At 37.3% G+C, this 16,202-nt stretch overlaps 1 protein-coding gene and 1 non-coding gene across 2 annotated transcripts; both read right to left on the reverse strand.

The window, feature by feature from the left end:
• Nucleotides 1-1,474: 1,474 nt before the first annotated feature.
• LOC106451091 (callose synthase 10-like) lies at nt 1,475-15,701 on the reverse strand. Its single transcript, XM_048780607.1, has 50 exons — nt 15,277-15,701; nt 15,043-15,140; nt 14,649-14,815; nt 14,433-14,544; nt 14,141-14,251; nt 13,911-14,036; nt 13,734-13,823; nt 13,552-13,649; nt 13,354-13,471; nt 12,900-13,028; nt 12,419-12,495; nt 12,258-12,336; nt 11,903-11,995; nt 11,717-11,819; nt 11,487-11,610; nt 11,210-11,396; nt 11,087-11,139; nt 10,717-10,777; nt 10,531-10,612; nt 10,185-10,234; nt 9,942-10,028; nt 9,757-9,842; nt 9,595-9,622; nt 9,001-9,098; nt 8,827-8,908; nt 8,580-8,740; nt 8,362-8,482; nt 7,545-7,642; nt 7,357-7,447; nt 7,106-7,266; nt 6,904-7,013; nt 6,687-6,821; nt 6,477-6,545; nt 6,230-6,395; nt 5,779-5,887; nt 5,498-5,617; nt 5,089-5,204; nt 4,916-4,999; nt 4,566-4,678; nt 4,376-4,428; nt 4,107-4,283; nt 3,982-4,029; nt 3,473-3,631; nt 3,248-3,361; nt 3,063-3,151; nt 2,795-2,953; nt 2,575-2,677; nt 2,364-2,483; nt 2,194-2,244; nt 1,475-2,097 (listed from the first exon to the last, which is right to left on the reverse strand). The coding sequence occupies exons 1-50, from the start codon at nt 15,482-15,484 to the stop codon at nt 1,678-1,680; spliced, it is 5,694 nt and encodes a 1,897-aa protein (XP_048636564.1). The 5' UTR covers nt 15,485-15,701; the 3' UTR covers nt 1,475-1,677.
• Nucleotides 15,702-16,118: 417 nt separating this feature from the next.
• Nucleotides 16,119-16,202, reverse strand: TRNAY-GUA. Its single transcript is given in 2 exon segments — nt 16,119-16,154; nt 16,166-16,202. It is a non-coding gene; the product is annotated as a tRNA-Tyr (tRNA).

A 16,202-nucleotide genomic window follows, 5' to 3' on the forward strand; every position in this document is an offset into this window, starting at 1 on the left:
CCTTCAATTATTTTACCCCTCATTAAGCATTTAATTACGGATCTGCCATTTTCGCTATTGGGCTTTTTAACTTGACCCATTTAGTAGAAGAGAGGAAGACAAAGGACCATTCTCAAAGACGTCTCAGCCCTATACAAATACAAAGGACTCGAACCATTAGCTTAGCTTCTTCTTTCTACCAAACCACTTTCATCTACTAAACTAACAATCAAACTCGAACCATATATTTACATATTAAATCGTAATCGTCACTATCTTACAGCATATACTCTTGCTCTGTGTCTGAGGTGAGCTGATGTTTCTCAAGTCTGAATATTTGTTTCTCTGGACCGGTTAGATATCTTCTTAGTTGATCAACACTTTGTCCACCTCACATTCTCTGCTTCCCGCCAACTATCTTCCAGTTACAGCCTGTTAAGCACATTGTTAAGGTCTGTTTTTGCTGTGAGTTTGAATGGTGTGATTGGATTGAGTTATACACCGAGAAGATGTTCTTCGGGGCAAGTGCAATGTGGTGGAAGACTTGTGGCCATCCTTTTCGTGATAAAACTCCACATGGTTTCAGTATCTGGTCCTTGATTCATCATTACCACTCTCAAAGATTGTTCAAGCTCTGCTCTTAAACAAGTAACTAGATTTTGACCTTCGCTTTCAAAGCGCGGAATTATTTCTTTTTAAAATTTCATTTAAATTAATAAATATTTGTCTAATCTATATTTTAATAGATTTAATATTTGTTTATAGTAATTTTTTTTATAATCTTGTCTTCTTTATTTTTTATTATATAATAATAAATTTGTGTACTAATTATTTAGTTAAAAGATTTTAAAATGGTAAACTTCTACTCAATAAATTTAATCATATTGTGATTATATTTGCTAAGGTTATTTATTTACAATTTTAACTTATTAATTAAATATTATATGAAAAATGTAATAGACATTACGTTTTTCATTCTGCATACCTTTAAATAATGCATAAATTTTAAATTATAATTACACAAATATTAAATAATAATATGTATTTAAATTGACTTATAATTATTTTTTTTTAAAAACACTGTTGGGCTTCTTTGACTTTAAGTTTTTAAATTATTGGGTTGTTTTGTTTAGTTGGATAGAAGCAATGTTGGGCTTTTAATTTCTGAAAATCATTAAAAACAATTAAAAAATTAATGGAAATTTTTGTATTTAATTTGAAAAATCAGGGGCATAGTCCTAAGAAGGATTCTGCTTTAATAGTATAGATCAATGCATCTTCCTTGCTTTGAGTCGAGGATCTCCCAACAATCGGATTGCAAAATTAGCACGTCCATCTCACAGATATGAGAAAACCATATGCACAAACCTGAATGTTGAAATCCTTGAAGGTTCTTATAAAATCATAGACAAGGCATTTCTGATCTTTGACAAGTGATTTAAACGCGTGTGTAAGAACACGATTAAGCCAAGTAAAAGAAACCCGTTACACAAAATGAAGTAAGTCATCATCAATCAATGCATAGTCAAAGCTCAGTATCACAACATTCAAGCTAGAGAAAAAAACACACAAACAAGATTCCAAAGAGATTAAAAAAAAATCCAAAAGCGAGCTTTCAATGACGTTCTAACAAAACTCTACAAAAGCTCATTTACATTCCCAACAAATAAGTTTCTTCTACTTCCAACACTAAACCTCTCAAGTCTCAACGTTCGCTCTGTTTCCGGCAAGGATGATGGAGATCTCGAGTCCACGACTGAAGGCCTGGTTGAAGAGTAGACGAGACTGGAACGTCGAGATGAACGGGAACCAGGAGAGGAGAGCAATGGGAGCAAAGATGAGCATCCCCATCGCAGCATCATAAATACGTCCAAACTCGCGGACCGTTTCCCACAACCCAAACAGCTTGATCAACCGCTTCCACGTGATGGCTAAAGACAGTATGGCCCAACCTGTCGGGATGAAGCCGAGTACACATGCAAACATGTCTGGAATGGATAGATCTGTCAACGCAATTGCTAAAGCGATGAGGGCGATGACTACGAGAGAAACCACTCCCTGAAGGAAACGCAGAGCCAGCAGGATGTTGCTGGACTTCCTGGGGCTATACCAGAATAGCTGAAGAGACAATGATACAAATGTTAGCGGATGAGTAGGAAAATATAAAATCAAATCTGGAGATGGAAAGATACAATCGAAAATCTTAGCACATACCTTAAACAGGAGCACAACTGCAACCAACACTATCCAGGAGTAGCCATATAACTGCAAAGCAAAAAAGCAAAATTAACTTTCTTGCAATAATAGTAAGGGGTATTGCATAACAATTTGCAAATACTCGATTAAAGTGAATTAAATACAAGCGAATCAAAAGTCAGCTTTACCGCAAGTGAGGTGTCTTTCGCAGTGAGATTGAGCTTGTACACGACGCCATACTGAAACATGAAGAACCTCAAGCTCAAAATGGTCTCCAGAATCCGTCCTCTTAATGTTTGGATATGCATCTGTGAAGGAACCCATGATATTTACAGAAACTTAAGTGAGGTATAGAGTACAATAGCAAATACCCTAAAGCAGAAAAAATATTGAACAAACCTGTTCTTCCTCCCACCACGACTCCCAACTGAGCTCTCCCTTTACTCCTACTCCACCTTTGTACATCAGCCAACTGACCCAATTATCGAAATCCTCAACGGTCCTAACTCAAGCAGGTGAAATTAAATGTCAATATTGAACACAATTTAAGATGTGGCACCACAGGTAATCAAGTGAATACGAAATGAAATGAAGACCAAACAATAGGAATTATACTTACTTTTGCCATTCGAATCCAGATGGGTTGAAGATGTACGGTGCAAACAGCCAGGAGATTACCAGGAACCAACTGCTGATAGTAAGCAGAACGAACGAGACAGCACCTCCATCCGTATACCCGTAGGCAATGTAGACAATCAGCAGTAGAGCTACTTCAAAACTGGATAGAGAAAGAGGTTAACATCAGTCAGTTCACATTGTAACTGATACTGAACTTTGGAAGCTCTTATTACCATTGTGAACATCAAAGAGCATGCCAGAGGACTTACGCTTTCACAAAATGACTTCTGGAATAGAGTCTGTAATTATCCGCAAACTTGATGTGCTGAACCACAAAGCCTCTGCCAGTAGCTCGATACTGTTGTTAAAACAAAAAAAAAATGAACACGCGTTTGGAAAAGTTAACAAGCAGAAAGAAGTAAATGTTTATTTTCATGTATACAAGGAAAAATACCTTTGCACCACCATGAAGGATAGTACGTCCAAAGTAATGAGTCCTTGTCCCAAGTGAAAATGTGAAAAAGACCGAGCACAGCTGAAATTGCATCGTAATAAAGCTGAAAATAGCCTGTGACATGAAAAACATTACGCTTCATGAGACTTCAGTTGAAGAGCACGCATTCTGAAAGCTATTTCTGTTTTGTAAGCAAAACAAAACATAGAGAATTGGTCGACCAACCTTCAGTAACCCAAGTTCAAGTATGAAACCCATAACCATAGGAACCGCAGTAAAGACTCCAATCTGGACCAAAAACTGTGCATTGAGCGCAGCATCCAGTGCAGTGTTACCAGAGAGTTTGGCTACTCTTGAGATTGCACGATCAGAACCCGAAAAGGCCTGAAAAGACCAAAAAGTATATCATCTCGAATGAAGTATGTCAAAAGCTTCATGACTATAAGAAGTGACTTAACAAATAAAAGAAACACACAAAAGTGAAATCAGTGCACAGATGCTTTCAATTCTCAAAAGGTGGTAGGCCAAGTACTATGGAGTACCCCACATGTACTAAAGCTTACTACATAGACCAGTACGCTCTATAGAGGACAACAAACAAAAATAACAGTATCGATACTAAAAATTGCAGAAAACAAAGATGTTTTAAGAGATTAAGCATTCGCCACTCTCCACATTGGAGAGAGCAATTACTACTCTCATTTCATAATGAAGAAAAAGGCTCTATGACATACCAGATACACTCTTCCGTAGAGAAACACGTACACAGTAAGGACGGTCATCTGCATCAAAGAGAAAGGTTTTACTACATGTGATAATGAAGGAAACAGAAGTATAGAACGCTAGAGAAGGAAAGTACCATTGTGCAGACATAGAACCCAACCGTTGTGAAGTAGAACGACATCATCCTAAAGAAATCAAACAGCTGCCCAATCCTGTAGACATCCCTACTAAGAACTTGTTCTCCATTTCCACCCGCCACCTTCCCTTCAAATAGGGCAATCTGGTTGAGTCCTACATCTCTTCCTTTACCAACCTACATGAAAGAAGATGTATATAGATCACGTTTTCAGATCTACGGGAGATACTAGTAAAGTAAAAATGTATCAAGTGTAAAAAGTCGTTGACCTGAATGTACTCATGGTGGGTGATATTTCCCTGCCTGAGTGTCGAGTTAAATCCTACGAAATATTACAGAGTTGAGCTCAGTCAGAAATGGTAACACCGAGTGTATTACAAACAGTTTGCACACACGTTCAAAATATTACAGTAACGACTCAACATTTATGTAATGAATAAACCTATATACAACGCATACCAGCATATATATCTTCACTGATGTTAATAACACGGGATGCTTTGCTGATCCCACCGCGAGTTATATGAAATACTCTATCGAACACATCTGGATGCCCATAGTGCATTCGAACTCTGCAAAAGATTAGTTTTGCACAGATTAAAACTAAGCTGTCACTAAAAAGTGGAAATAGATTGAATTAAAACAATCCAGTAAACCGGAAACAAGTAATAAAATCACGTTAAAACCGGAATCAAGTAATGGAAACAGATGAGAAGAATGCTATAACAAGTACAAGCTACACAACAAAAGATTTAAAATGAAATATGTTCCTATTGGGCAAGTTAAAAGTCTGAAGCGAGTATACTCACTTAAGTGGATATGCTAAGACACGTTGACCCAGAGTCACAAAACTGGTTTCTTGATTGGACATAAACCACGCCAATGATGAAACACTGCAATATAAATTTAACATCAGTGTAAAGGAGATAAACAATAAAATATTAAACATAACAACTAATTTATCAAGGAGACGACTCCAAACCTTCCCGTGAAAACATGCTCTCTAACGCCCAAAATGGTAGGACGTCGAATTCCATGCTTTCCATGAAACTCTTCAAGTAGATTTCTCATTTTGATTGCCTCCTCGAGATAATTGTCCTGAAGACAAAAATAGGAATATAGTGGATCAGCGAAAAGTGCTACAATATGAACGACGCCAGCATATTGCTGCTACTTAATTTTACCAATCCTTGTTATATGGGAGAAGAAAAGTGACAATTGGCCACGTAATGATGGCCAAAAGCGGAACTTAGGAATCTAAGACAATGAATATCCTAGCATGTACGACAGGTTTAGCTTAATGCCAATACGACTCTCTCACTCAAACACACAACTTTTACAACGCTAAATTTTCATATTGCTAATGCAATGACAGATAAATGATGAATAACCTGATTCATATCTATGGTCTGGATGGCTTCTCCACGAGTGAAAACGATCGCATGATTTTGATTCTCAGGCTTTCCTTCCCCAAGTTTAGGATCTCCGGGAAGTTTAATTGAATAAATTTCCTGTAGAAAAAGTGAGACTTATTGTATGCTGTATATCATTACCCAGATCAGGAAAATAAGCACTATTGGACCAAAATCACTATTGGTTTTTCGTGCATTTCAACATCTAAAACCATCTTTCCAAATTAACCACTGCAAGCCTCGACAGAAATATCATGTACCTGATCTTTTCCGTGAATGTCAGCTTTTACTAACTTAGAATAGAATTCCTTTTTCCCTTCAACACCAACATCCTCTGAGTGTATGAAAGCGACTCGAAGTGCCTCAAATCTAGTTGTGACAGTAAATATGGATTAATAGAATTTCTGTAAGATGATATCACTAAAAGATGTTCCATTGAAGACTGAATATAAAGATAGCAACTGTATCAAACTCATATATTCACTCATACATAAGAAAAAAAAATGATTGCAGGTAAAATAGAAAATCTGCAAGGTTCCAGGTCAATCTAGTATCTCGGCAACCAAAGAACAATCAACAGAAAATGGGACGAATTGAAAAAACTATTTAGCCGTTCCTATAAGACATTGCACTTTATGACAAAACGAATGATTATAGCCTCAAAATTTATAAACAAATATAAATGATTGGCGGGAAAAAAATAACTCATACCTTTGCAACAAAAGTGCGATATCAGTAGCCTCTGGTTTCTTTTGCTGTTTCTGTTGCCCATAAATTTGACATGACACAACATATGTAAATTTCAGGTCTGCTTGAGCTCGTGCTTCAGGTGATGCTTCAAACCCTCGTGGCATGTTGGTCAGAGAAAAATCATCCACTGTAGAAAAAAAAAGTTGCTGTTACAGAACATGCCTTTCCCATGAAGGTAAAACTGCAACAAAAGTTAGAAATCAAGTACCTCCCAAGCCTCGTCTTTCTAAGAAACTCTGGAGCATCAACGCCCTTCGGTAATACATCATTCCTCGCACTTTATGTCCAGACAAACAAATTTGAATCAGGCATTCAAGCGTGAAACACCAAATTTTCACATTAAAACCCAAACGTAATGAGCGTAATTCTATTTGCGAAACTATATTTGGAGTGATGATTAGCATAGATAGTATCTAACCTGTCCTTGCTAAAGTCTGGCCTCGAAAAGACACCCAAAATCGAAGCTCCAAAGCATCAGTTGCACTTTCTTGAAGATCTGCGTCCCCTGTTGAGTCAGACCTACCAATCCTCTCCAAAAAATTCTCCCATTCATCTATATCCAGAAACAAGAGATCTCAGCTAAAGACTATGGACTAAGAAACGACCTAACACGCCCAGAAGTAGTATCTATTTACCAGGAAATATCTTCTGAAGATAAAAGAGAGTAGATATCCCATCTTCATTCTCACTTCGCAGTTCTGAGGAACTATAGATAACTGTCTCACTGTAGTATGGGGTGAAGACACTGTTCACAGAAACAATTTAAGAAAGCTATATTAATCTATTGGAAACAAAACAAAAGAGGCTAAAATGTAAGGCAAGTGCTACCATACATACCTAAACGGTACCATTTCAGCAACGGGCTTTGCTTGGGGCATATCCATAAATAAAGAATTTGTAAAAAACTCCAATCTTCTCCTAGCTTCAAGATTTTTTGGGACATTAGCAGCAGCATCCTTCACAGTAAGAAGAAGGTGTAGCCGCTTGACCTGCTCTATCTGCAAATATACAAAATAATATTATTGCATAAGACCACAAAATCAGTATTTGGAATGAATTTCCGTCTTGCTTCTTCTCGAGGGGCTTACAATTTCTGGATCTCTAGGCCACTCAATATTAGAAAAGAGACTCCCCTCGTTTCTAGCCCGTGCTAGAATATTCCATGTATCGAGCTGATCCCTGGATGCATACATAAGTGAAACCGTAAGATATTTTCTTCAGGACGGTTTCCAATACAGGTTGATATTTGTGTGAGCAAGTAATCGTTCCAATATACCTCAAATTCTCTGCAAGAAGGTCATGCGTGACCACCTCGTAAAAATCAAACATAGCTTTTGCCGCACCTTTTGCAAGAGCTGGAGTTTCGTTTCGAATCTGGGACATGTCATTTATTCCATAGAGAATGTTCAGCAACCAAAGCAAACACGAGGTGAAACAATTGAAATTCTAACAACCAATAGTATATATACATGTGCAGTTACAATTTGAGTATGATTCTAAAATATCAGATGTAAAGACACTTCTACTAAAAACATATATCCGGTAGTACTTATTGACACAATAAGACCACTCTTACCTACGGCTTAAGCTACCTAAACTCCATGATAGAAGGAAAGATATAATTTAAGAGAAGCTTGTTTCGAACCAATAAGAACTGAAAAAGAGAAGTCAGACCTACCAAGTAGACTAAGAAAATTAAACAGCTTACAATATTTGTAAGAAGGATCATAACTCTTTAAGGAAAAGAAAGAAGTTTTGTTGGATACAAACAAAAACAGAGATGAGAAAGGTAAAGAAAGAGTGTCTAAGCGTGCCCGGGTTCCAGTAGGATCAACAGGGAAAATCTTTCTTCTCCACATTTAGTGCTTATTAAACCAACGTCAGAAAATGAAAAACAGTAAAAACAAAAACTGGTTTGGTACATCCAAGCAGCAAGAGATGATTCAATTTGCATGGATATATCTATGAATTTCTGAAAACGGGATTATCTCACAGAAATTAGAACGTTTGGCATAACTGGCTTAGTACATCCAATATGTTTAAACTTTCAAACAAAAGAGTACTAGCCACAGAATTAAGCCAGAGAAGCGTACCAAAAGCCCAGTTAATGCCGTAAATCTGGAAACGACCAACTGAAGCTTCTTAAGATTCAGAGTTATAGCAAGGGAACCCTCCTGTATACTGTTGCTAATTTCCATAAAAACTCTTTCCACCCTATTACCAGTGTGAAAACGAGGCATAAATTGAAGTGACACAAGTATAATTCCAAAAATATCGATCTGTTGAAAATAAACAAATTGAAAGACTGTACCAACGTCGCCCTACACCATCAACCATGGAATTCAATATGTTCTGAACGCTGTAATAGCACTCCTGAACAGCATACGCCATGTATTCATCGTCGCATATTTGTCTCCAAAGTACACCCTGCGTTTCTGTGCACTCCATGGCTAAATCAATGGCTACCAAAATCTGAGAAAAAAAAAACAGAAGGAATTCAGAATAATTCACACAGGAGAGAACAATATCACACCTGATGAAATTTAAAACAAACTGACCTTACTGCAGAGAAGAAACAAGGGCCACTGGACTAGTCCAAGACTTCCCGTGTTACTGGGTATAGAAAGCAAATCCATCTCCCTATAATCACAGTACTCAAAAGTATAACTTAGAGGCCTTGCAGAAAATGGCAAATAAACGAAAGAACAAGAAAGCAAGAAATATGTATTAACCTGTTGCTTATATAATCTTCCTCTCTTAAGCTTTTTATTATCTCATTCCAAAAAGGGGAAAACATTGCAGCATATGCCTTGTTCATGTCTTGACCATCCTGCAAAACAGTCGGAATATATCATTACCCTGAAAAAACAAGTTATAGACTGGTAATCAACATATAAAATTCCACTACACAAAGGAGGAAGCAATAGACAGAGAAACAGTAAGATAACAGTCAGCGCTATGCACAACTACCAATGAAGTATAAAAAAGGGGGAGGGGTACATTTACGGAAAAGTATTAGGAGAGAACGAAACAGTAGGCAAATAAATTTCCAGATACAATCACAAGTATCACCTACTTTATTTTTCCTATTAAGTACAGAGCTAAAAGCACAAGATAGGAAGGAATGTTCAGTACAGCCAAAACAGTTAGTTTAAACATCTACTTTTTGCGAACACATTATCAGTTCTCACTGTCAACAGATACAAAGCCCAAAAACTCAATAGAAGATTGCTGAGCCAATTTTGGAAGAACTAACAATGGAAGGCATGCAAGAATAGTTCTTAAAACGCCAAGTGATGAGACAAATAGTTAAACTTATTACTAACCTGAGAAGTATGTTGGCCGAATGATACTCTGAAATATAAAATTACAACAGAGTTTAGACCTTGAAGTGAGCCCAACAGAAAAAACTTTGCATAAACTAGTAATCATAAAAATTATTTTTTTAGTGTCAAGGAAATTGTAAACTAGTAATCATAATAGATAACCTTTTTACAACAGGAGAGACAAGGTTCTTGGCAAAAGCTTCTGGAAAACTCTCAAAACGCTTATGAACCATCTCAATGGAGCGTATCTAAAATAGACAAACTGAACATGTTTAGTAAAGGGACCAAGATTTTGAAGAGTAGCACATTTCTTAAAAGAATTCCAGTAGACTAGTATTCAACAGTACCTCGCCTAGACGAGCTTTTGCTCCCATCACACCACCAATGATAGCAGACAAGAGTGTGTACCATATATGAATATCCATAAGATATATCTGGACATTAGTATTCCACAATTAGTAACCTTTAAGCCCACAAGTTTATTAAAAATAACTGACGAAAGAAAACCAGGCCTCAAAGAAAAAAATAACAACGAGATCTTAGACCATCAAACCTCTGAAATTATGAGGAACAGTAAGGTAAATACTCACACACACAACTGGAGCCCACAAGCTAACAATGGTCAGCGCATGATCGTTACCTGCCAATTTTATAATCCGCAGAACCATTGATGTCAGCAACATTTTGAAAGACGGCCAAACGGCATTCAACAACAGGTTCTAGTTAGTATTATAGTTGATCATATACAAAACTAATATTCTTCAGTTGAGGTTCCAGAGGCTCGTGTAGCCAATGAAGCAGGCAAATAGGAGTTAAGTGCATGGCTACCTTACCAGGTTACTGAGTTGTATGTTATGGTTTTTGGTCACATCATATTAAGCCAAGTAACAGCCAGCAAATAATTTTGATCGAGTACCTAAGTATACAAGCACTTACTTTTTGAGACAATATCATGCCATGAATATTCAAACGAAGGAAGATCAATGATCGTCTTGGTGGGTTTAACAAGTGGTTTGATCTGCAACATGAAGAAGGTTTAACCGTCAGTGCATTATCATAGATGCGCTTAGTTAGTTAAATATGTACAGTAGCAAAAATATATAGCTGTAGAAACATCCTTGCCTGGAGAAAGTATGCAAACGTGAACTTGGAGGCCAGGACAATCAACCAAAACGCCACATACCTGAATAATATAGGAAAAAGTTCGAATAAACTCTGGAACCGTGCGTGTAAATACGAAATTTTTCTAAGAGTCCAAATCAGTTGTAACCATCTAAAAGCCACTAAATCATTATGTGCAACCTCACGAATTACATCAGGTGAAACTGGTACACAGACATTCAGGATATCTACTCTCAACAGCCAACTCCCCTACTAACTAATCATATATGCCAATAGTTTATTCGAATTCCAAATCTTATTTCAACTAGCCAGTGAGTACCGAATTCTTTTTGGTAATTATCTATAGTTTGAAAAGGCAGGTATTCAAAACCTGCAATAATCGCTAATGTTCTCAAAGAGGCCACGGCCAACGAAGTAACGTTCCTGAAAGAGAGAAGAAACGTCAACAATTTCCTTACTATTTATGATATCTGAAGTCTTACTGAATGAATACCTGATATATCCACTTGAAAAACTGGAAGAAAGATTGATCTGACATTTCTGACAGAGCATGGCATGCTGGAAGCTTGACTAAAAGTCCAAAGATGAGGCGAACAGCGGCATAACTACCCAATACAAGAATGTATAAGCGGTAGAAGAACTCATCTGAGGTTCGTTTATTTCTTTCCTGCAGAACTTGCCTGCAATAATTTTCTCACAATAGTTCAGCTGTTCTGCATACAAATTTTATCAAGAAAAGATACCTCGAAGTAGACAGATTGGATACGTACACATAAACATATACCACAAATACTGAGCCCAAGCCCCACCAGAAAAACTTAATAAACACCCTGGATATAGCCATTCCTCTTGCCATGCTATAGGCGCCATACATAAGTACAACATCAAGAAAACCTGCATAGATCACAAACAAGTAATGCTCAAAAAACAAGGTACAGTAGAACTTTACAATCTGATTCTGAGTTTTCTAATGGTAACAGAGTCCATCAGAGAATTTTACTTTCAATGAAGTTCATTATAGCATATGTAGCTCCAGCACTGAGCAAGATTTTGAAAGTATCTTTATCGAGATGCTCTTTCCTGAAGGCTATAATCGCCAAAGCCTGAAGAAAGGTAAAATAACAATAATAATTAAGTCGAATTATCAAATTAAGCAGAGAATACTGTTCGTAATTGCCACACCAACCTGGAACATTATAACCATGAAGATCCAAAGTCGGTGAAAACTTCTGAAAAGGTGAAGGTATGTCCGATGCTCAACAAAGCTGCTTTTACCAGTCTATCATTGAATTTCAGAAAAATGGATGTCAAAAGATTTTGTAGACACATGGAAATGAAAGAAGAAGATAGAAGAAGAAGCTGAGACATCTTTGGTAGTGAAAATGAAAATGACTCTTGACAAGTATATGCAGTGCTTTATAATTAAAATGGTTGGAAACTAATTCTCATTGGAGAAATGCCCTATATAGACACAGAAGAGAAAAATAACTCTTAAGCAGAGCAGAACTCATAAAAAATGAAGCCGCATGAACAAGACTCACCCTTTTCCGCCCTTTGGGACCAGTTAGAAATTTTGACTCTGTTTTCATAGGCCAGCTTAACTCAAAGCAGCCAGGCGTCCTGAACATAACAACACAATTAGTCGATACTCCTCGAGATGCGATTATACTAACAAATGTAAAAATATTAGCAAACAACAAACCAAAAGTATTCATTGAAGTCATCATAATTCCGCCATTCAGAATGCGCAGCTTTCCCATTGTTGTTTCGAAGAGTTTCCTACATGAATATCAATTTCAAAACCAAGTTAAGTTCTTGCACGACCATGTAGCATATCCATTAAAACACACCCTTAAATCCACCTTTCAAGTTTCAAAGATAGTATGTTACGAATTCCTCAAAAATATAGAAATAAGATCTAAACTTAAACGAAGTAGGGATGTTCTGCAAACACAGAACCAGAAACACTTGGATACTATGTCAAGAACCTGATTAGTTCTGCTAGGAGATACTACAATAAGCATTATAAGTAATATGGAAGTTTAATACACAATCTTGGATACTAAATATACTTAACAATAACAACATACCAATAACTGAGTGAGAAACCGTCAAAAGAAAGCTAATTAAGAAAAAAAAAAAAGTTATGATGCACAGAAATGATTGTAATAGCAGGGACTCACCGCTGACATTGCTGCATATATAGGGGAGATAACTCGATCAAGAAATGATACAGAACCATTTTCAATTACGCAACTGTCAGCACGGACAGCTTCTCCGTGATCCAATTTTGCATCCAATTCCTTGGCCATCTAACAAACAAAAGCAACTGCGTGTGAAAAGATCTGTCGTTCCAGGATAAGGGTCCTTTCTAAATTAAATCATGTCAGGCTGGTGCTTTAAAAGAAACTAAGAGCCAGATGCAGAGGGAATCAAATGCTACAGCAGTGCTGACAAATCTCTTCTTGGCTTGGTTGTGTGTGTGTGTGGTTTACAGGAGGAAAAAACAACTATGAACAGCATAACAACACTAACAAAAAAATAAAAATATATATTCACTAAGCAACTAGAAAACAAAATATGAGTACACTGATAGCGGAAAGTCGGTATGTAATTAACACTAAGATGGTATCTTACATTGTGAAAAATATAGCAGATACACTCTGGAAGAAACCGGACATTAGCAGCTTCACCCCAGATTAGGAAGTACAACGAAACAAGAAACAGCTTCCTGTCCCGGTTAATGGCTTCTAACCTAATAGAGAAACTCAAATTTGATCAAATTACATAAATTAAGCCACCATTTCCATATCAGAACTAGACCAAAAAAATTACTTGTTGTAAACAAGGCGTATCCTCAAGTATTTGCACCACTTGATGTAGTTATCCAAAACCTTCAAGAAAACCTCATTGACTGCTTTCTCATCAATTTTCTACACATAAAGGTGAAGATTTTAAGATGACAATCACTACACCAACGAGACAATCATGACTGTTGTCAAAAAGGAAGAACTCACTGGGTCATTCGGGCTGGGTAAACCGAGCTGAGATTGTGCATTTGAAAGTGTGAGAACCAGATGCTCCCTTTGGTTCCTTACATTATCTTTCTGAGATAATGTTCAATAAATAATAGTGTAAGTGACAAGAATCAACAGCAATCAAGGGAAGATTTTGATACAATAATAACAGTATACCTGAAACCCGAAGATGTACTCCAATAAATCAAACATGTCTGCATCACGTTGTCCGGAAATCTCATAATCATCAGGAAGCTTAGGGAAATGTTCAGTGTATCTAATCGCCTGTATCGCACCACGGACCTAAATAAAGACAAAAGACTCTTTCCTGAGCAAGAAAAACTTGGCAGGTAAAAAAATACTAACAAAAAAATGAAAATAATTGCTTTCATTCTTGTTTGACTCACTTCTGGGAAAACACTTATTGCATTGGTCATGGACTGCGCTTCTAGAGGGACAATATTGTAAGGAGTTAGTTCCGCAGACAAAGTTGCATCAGCTTTTTTAATTCGCCCAAGCTGAAAACATAAACAACTCAGTTAGCTCATATAAGATAAGTATATAAGATGACAACTTCCAATGACTGATCTAATGATATTAGGAAACAATTATAACCATTCAGTAAGATCTTTCGAAAGGCATCACCAAAACAGGAAGCGTGAAGCAGATTAAATTTCTTTAGAATTACAAGAGAAGTACCTCCTCTCTGATAGACCTCCCAACACCATTTGGATCTGCATCTCTACTTAACACCTCTAACACTTCAACTAAGGCCCTCAAAGTGGCAAAGACCTTCCTCATCTTCAAGATCCTATGAAAGAGGGAGAGAGAAAGAAAAAAAGTACTGGTCAGTCAAAAAGGACCCAAAGATTTGTCCCAAAATAAGAAAACCACAAGGATTAAGTAAGCACATACTCCCCAACATTAGACGAAAAAGCAGTTCCTGATTCCCTCCATTTTTGCTCTTCCCTTTGGATATCATCCACTCTATGCCGTCTTTTATAAAGTTGGTAAAACTGCCATAGTCGTTCAATATCACGATCACGGTTTATCGAAGCTCCATCTCTCTTGGCAAGTTTTTGCTGCAAAAGTAAACAAACCCCTTCGATTCAGAACAAGTAATCACACCAATTGACATAACATAGAAAAAAAAACACAAGAAAGAATGATGTTTCCACCTTAAATCTCACATATAATGGTAGCCAGAGAGTAACAATCATACTAAAACCATAGACTACATGTGACCAAAACCAATACACAAAAAGAACAATTGACAAATATATATACAAGTCAAGAAGATGAAAAATACCTTAATGACTGACATCAAACCAGTTTTGAATTGAAGAACACCTCTACCATCACTGTTAGGGTCCAAGTTCTGCGCCATAGAGTACGCTTGCTCACACACTGCATCACACAAAAGCAGAGTCTAATCAATTTGCAAACAATCACAATCACTTTCTCCTCACTCATTCATCCATCATCTCTTCTCCTTAACAACGCTATACTCTCAAAATCAACGAATCCCACACAAAAAACTTACGGATCCTCGCGACGTTAGGATCTTCGGCCTGAATCTCGTCAGCAGCTTGTAAGATAGCATCGATGTTCGTAGCTCGGCCGAGTGACGGCGGAACGGCTCCGGCGAGTCCGCTGTTGACACGCTCATGGCCTTGGCCTGAATCTCGTAACTGCTCTCTTCTCAAGGTGGCTCGAACCAGCCTATCCCAATTGCTGTAAACCCTAGCCATTCTCGATTCAGAATCAAAAGCTCGGGCCCTAAACTCGCTGAGCCAGCATGGGGGTTGAAAGCTTGAAGAAGCTGAAGGAACGAAAACCCGACCCGGGGTATGCGATTCGAACCCGGATGTGGCGGTATTGTGTCGGATCTGTGAATAAACGAGTCGATGAAGATTCCTTCGTATAGTGGTTTTTCAGAAATAAAAGATGTAAAAAGAAAAAAAAAATAAAAGTGGGTTTGACAGAAGAAAAAGGTGGAGCGAATGAAATTACGGTATTGACCCTACGTTTGAAAATGTAACCGTCAGGGTCGAAACACGGATTGACTACTAAACGCTGTCGTTTTTTCCTTTGTGAAACCGCGTGCTTGATGCTTTTTACACGCTACTTTCTATATGTTGACATTTCAGCCCATGATTACAATATTAATAGGGCTCAATAAATTTACAAAACCCAAAACAAATGGAAACTGAAAACAAAGTCTGTGGGCTTCAAATTGACCTAAAGATTATCAGCAACTAACTACGGTCTTTAGAAGATTAACTTCTACCTCTCAGGCCTAGCTATGGACTTATCGGCCCATTATTAAATACAAGATTCATGGCCGTGTGATATTTAGGGAAAAAAAATATATAAAATTAAAATTCCGACCTGCCGGAATCGAACCAGCGACCTAAAGATTACAGCTACAACTACAGTCTTCCGCTCTACCAACTGAGCTAAGGTCGG

Source organism: Brassica napus, chromosome A5 (genome assembly GCF_020379485.1).
Source record: "Brassica napus cultivar Da-Ae chromosome A5, Da-Ae, whole genome shotgun sequence".
NCBI lineage: Eukaryota > Viridiplantae > Streptophyta > Magnoliopsida > Brassicales > Brassicaceae > Brassica > Brassica napus.